This window comes from Impatiens glandulifera, chromosome 1 (assembly GCF_907164915.1).
Source record: "Impatiens glandulifera chromosome 1, dImpGla2.1, whole genome shotgun sequence".
Classification (NCBI taxonomy): domain Eukaryota; kingdom Viridiplantae; phylum Streptophyta; class Magnoliopsida; order Ericales; family Balsaminaceae; genus Impatiens; species Impatiens glandulifera.
In genome coordinates this window covers 12,093,922-12,098,042 of record NC_061862.1, presented here as the reverse complement: position 1 = coordinate 12,098,042, position 4,121 = coordinate 12,093,922, and the positions used below count along the sequence as shown (strand labels likewise).

Genomic DNA, 4,121 nt, shown 5'->3' with positions numbered 1-4,121 from the left:
GTCGGTGACAAATGATCATGAGGTCACGAGATTCGAGATCGATCGTATTGATCGTTGGTTTGTTGAATGATAAGAGACGTGTGAATATGTGATTGATTAGTGGTTGGTTTTCTGAGGAATAAGAGGCGTTTGAAAATGTGATTAATATTGGTGGTTGGTTTTCTTAGTGATAAGAATCGTGTGAAAATATTATTGAAATTGGCGGTTGGTTTACCAAGGGATAAAAGGTGTGTGAATGTGTGATTAAAATTGATGGTTGATTTGTCGATGAATAAGAGACTATTAGAAATGTGATTGAGATGTGGTCTGCCAATGGATAATGGACTAGTAATAAAGGATCATGAGGTTACGAGATTAAAGGTCGATTGAGATTGGTGGTTGGTTTACCGAGGGATAAGAGTAAGGATGACAATTTGAAATCGTCTCGCGGTAACTGAACTGAATTGCCCCGTTTGGGGTAGTGTTTCTCTAGTTTGACCGTGGATGGGGCGGGGATGGTATTTGTGTCTCCTACCCTGAACCACCCTAATTATGTCCCAAACACTAAAAACACAATTAAATATATAAAATCACCAATATATTTATTTTTTCATTATATAATATAAGTTTTTAATATATTACAATATATATTATATTTAAAAAATTGTTTATATAATTTAATTATATAAAAAAATATTTATTTTTTAGAATATGGTATAAACGTTGCTCACGGAAATTCCCCAAAACCGAATGAGGTGGGATGGTAATAAAAAAATCTCCAAAGTAAAAATGCAACGGGGATGGTAAATGCATTCTTCGCCCCAAACAGACAGTCATCCCTAGATAAGAGGTGTGTGAAAGCGTGATTTGGATTGGTGGTTGGTTTTCTGAGTGATAAGAGGTCGGTAACATTAAGATTGGTAGCTGAATTTCCAAGGGATAAACAAGTCGGTAACAAAGGATTGTAAAGTCACGAGATTAGAGGTCAATTGAGATTGGTGGCTGAATTGTCAAGGGATAAACAATTCGATAACAAATGATCATAAAGTCACAAGATTAGAGGTCAATTGAGATTGATGGTTGGTTTGCCGAGGGATTAGAGGCATGTAAATGTGAAAGTGTGAGGTTACGAGATAAGAGGTTGATTGAGATTGGTTATTGGTTTACCGATGAATAAGAGTCGGTAATATTAGAATTGGTGGTTAGTTTGATGAGGGACAATAGGTAGATTTAGGTTGGTGGTTGGTTTGCTGAGAGATAAGAGAGACGCGTAAAAGTGTGATTGAGATTGGTGGTATGTTTGCTTGGTAATTGGTTTAGTGAGATATAAAAGGCATGTAAAAGTAATGATGTCACGAGATTAGAGGTTCTTATTTGGATATGAATCAAGAAAGTTGGAAGTTCAAAATAATTAAAAAAAGAGATCAACTGAAATTAGTGGTTGGTTTACCGAGGGATAAGAGACTAATAACAAAAGATTATAAGGTCACAATATTAGAGGTCAATTGTGATTAGTAGTTGAATTGTCGAGGGATTAAAATCATGTGAAAGTATGATGTCACGAGATGAGAGGTCGATGGGATTATTGGTTGGTTTGTTAAAGGATAAGAGGTCGGTAAGATTGAGATTGGTGGTTGGTTTTCTAAAGGATAAGTTGACGGTTACAAAGAATCGTACAATCATGAGATTATAAGTTGGTTGTGATTAATAGTTAAAAATATATGTAAATGAGATGTTAATTGAACGAAGTGTGATGTCACGATATTTAAGATCGATTGTGATTGGTAGTTGGTTTGTCGATGAATTAGAATAATATGAAAGTATGATGTCACGAGATGAGAGGTCGATGAGATTAGTGGCTGATTTACCAAGGGATAAGAGACATAAGATTGAGACTTGTAGTTGGTTTGATGAAGGGTAAGAGACCGGTAACAAAGTATCGTAAGATCATGGGATTAATGGTCAATTGTGATTGTAGTTAAAAATATATGTGAATGAGATGTTGATTGACCTAAGTGTGAGGTCACGATATTAGAGATCGATTGAGATTAGTTGTTGATTTTCAAAGGATAAGAAACGTCTGAAAGTGTGAGGTCATGAGATGGAGAGGTCAATTGGGATTTTGGTGATTTGTTTGGCGAGGAATAAAAGACATGTGAAAATATGTGATTTGATTTGGTGATTTTTGTCAACTCCATTGAGAAAAAAAAATATTGGTGGTTAAATGTGTGACTGAGATGGTTGGTTGAATGAAGTGTGAAAGTGAGTTTACGAGATGAGAGGTCAATTTGATTGGTGATTGGTTTGTTGAAGGGTAAAGAGGCCACGATAATTATATGAGATGGTTGAGTTATAAAATACTCGAAGTAAGGTCACAAGATTAGTAATGAGATGTTCATTAGAGAACAAAAATATTGGTCGTTAAATATATGAGTGAATTTGTTAGTTTACCGAATAAGTGAGGGTAAAAAGGTTAGTGATACGATGAGATGGTTGATTTGCCAAAAATGATGGTAAAAGATGTTGGTAATGTTGAAATGGTTGAGTGCATAAGTGATGTCACGAGATTAGTAATATAAAATATTTATTAAGTAAAAAATAATATTGTTGGTTAACCGAGAAATGAGAATAAAAAGTCAAAGATGTCGGTGCTGATGAAAAAAAAGTTAAATGAATGTCGTTTTATCAAATTTGTTATCATTTTTGTTATGAATAACAAAAATAACGATTAATGAGAGGAAGAAGACAATCAATAAGATGTCCCAACTATTGAAGCACCATCATGTTCAGACCATAGATGTTGACGACGAAGAGGATAATGAAGACGATGACGATCACAAAGAGGTGAATATTGTTTATTTCAACTTTGTAAATGTGATTTTTATTTACCCTTGCGGTGCAAGGGTTTTATGCTAGTTAATTTAAGTAGTAATGAAATATTGATCTCATAAAACGTTTTTATATCAATGTATCTAAATTAAAAACCAAAACATCCATCTACATTAAAAACAAAACATCCTATCTCATATAGGCTTCTAAGATATAATGTCCACATGTCATTTAGTAATTAGGGTTTTCCAAGACATATGCTTCTATGGCCTTGAACAAGGCGAATGCCCTTCCTTTCCCTTCCTTGATTTTATCTTCATCGATCATGATGTCCCCCTTGGTCACATATCTGCTCGTGTTCTTGGACACGGAGCCTCCATCAGAACTGGCCGTGATCTTGATTTCGTAAGAGATTCTCTCTAGTATGCCCATTAAAACGTCCCCTTCGACTATACTATATCTATAAGTGTAGTTCTCTTTGTCCAAAACATCGATCACATTCTTCACAGTTTTGAATTGACAACCTACACCAATTAAATCTTCATAACAACTTTCATTTATTGAGTCTAAAATTTTGTTAATTTTACGATAATTTAAGTGAGTAAGATTTGTTAGTGATCACCTTCGCCGAAAGTGAAGAGCTTGATTGTTCCAGGCCCTCCATCGCCTTTAAGTGTCTCGACACTCTTGATGGATTCGGGCATGACCCTAGGGATGAGTTTGTCAAGGTCTAAGACAAAGGCCTTGAATAACTTGGCCGGAGGAATAGAGGAAATGATCTCCGCTTCAAATTCGGTTACACCCATGATCGAAAATAAAGTAGTTGATGGTTTGCTAAAAATAGGAAATGTGGGACTAGGAAAATGCTTGACACTACATATGTGGATTTATAGACTTTTTTCTCTCTAATAATTGGATGCAATGAAATAAAAGTTAAATTGGAATTGTGATCTTCTTTGAAATGTTTTTTAAGATTATCTGGTAGGGTCAGTATTGAGTATGGACGGCTATTTTGACCAATACCTTGTTTGATCTTGAGATTTTAATATATTTTCTTGAAAAAAAAAATTGTTCTATGAAAATTTGGGTTATTTGAGAGATTATAGATGAATTATTAATATATATATATATATATATTGTTTAAAATGTAAATTCAATAAAGATAAAGTAAGAATGAAATCTAAAGTTCAAAGGAGCTCTAAGGGTCTTGTTTAATATTGTCGGGTAAGTTTTAGAACTAAATTGATAATTTGAAAAGTTTAAATTGACCGTTTCATATTGTTGATAAAGTTCAAGGGCTTTTTTTATTGATA

The 4,121-nt window shown here is 34.0% G+C and overlaps 1 protein-coding gene across 1 annotated transcript; it reads right to left on the bottom strand.

Moving 5' to 3' along the window:
* Positions 1–2,916: 2,916 nt before the first annotated feature.
* On the bottom strand, positions 2,917–3,657 carry LOC124922200 (major strawberry allergen Fra a 1.06-like). Its single transcript, XM_047462933.1, has 2 exons — positions 3,431–3,657; positions 2,917–3,332 (listed from the first exon to the last, which is right to left on the bottom strand). The coding sequence occupies exons 1-2, from the start codon at positions 3,612–3,614 to the stop codon at positions 3,040–3,042; spliced, it is 477 nt and encodes a 158-aa protein (XP_047318889.1). The 5' UTR covers positions 3,615–3,657; the 3' UTR covers positions 2,917–3,039.
* Between the last annotated feature and the right edge of the window lie 464 nt (positions 3,658–4,121).

Excerpts from the sequence above, each read along its gene's own strand:
- LOC124922200 (XM_047462933.1), bottom strand. The coding sequence starts at position 3,614 with ATGGGTGTAACCGAATTTGAAGCGGAGATCATTTCCTCTATTCCTCCG. Across the intron at positions 3,333-3,430 it reads GCTCTTCACTTTCGGCGAAG|GTTGTCAATTCAAAACTGTG; the intron begins GTGATCACTAAC and ends TAATTGGTGTAG.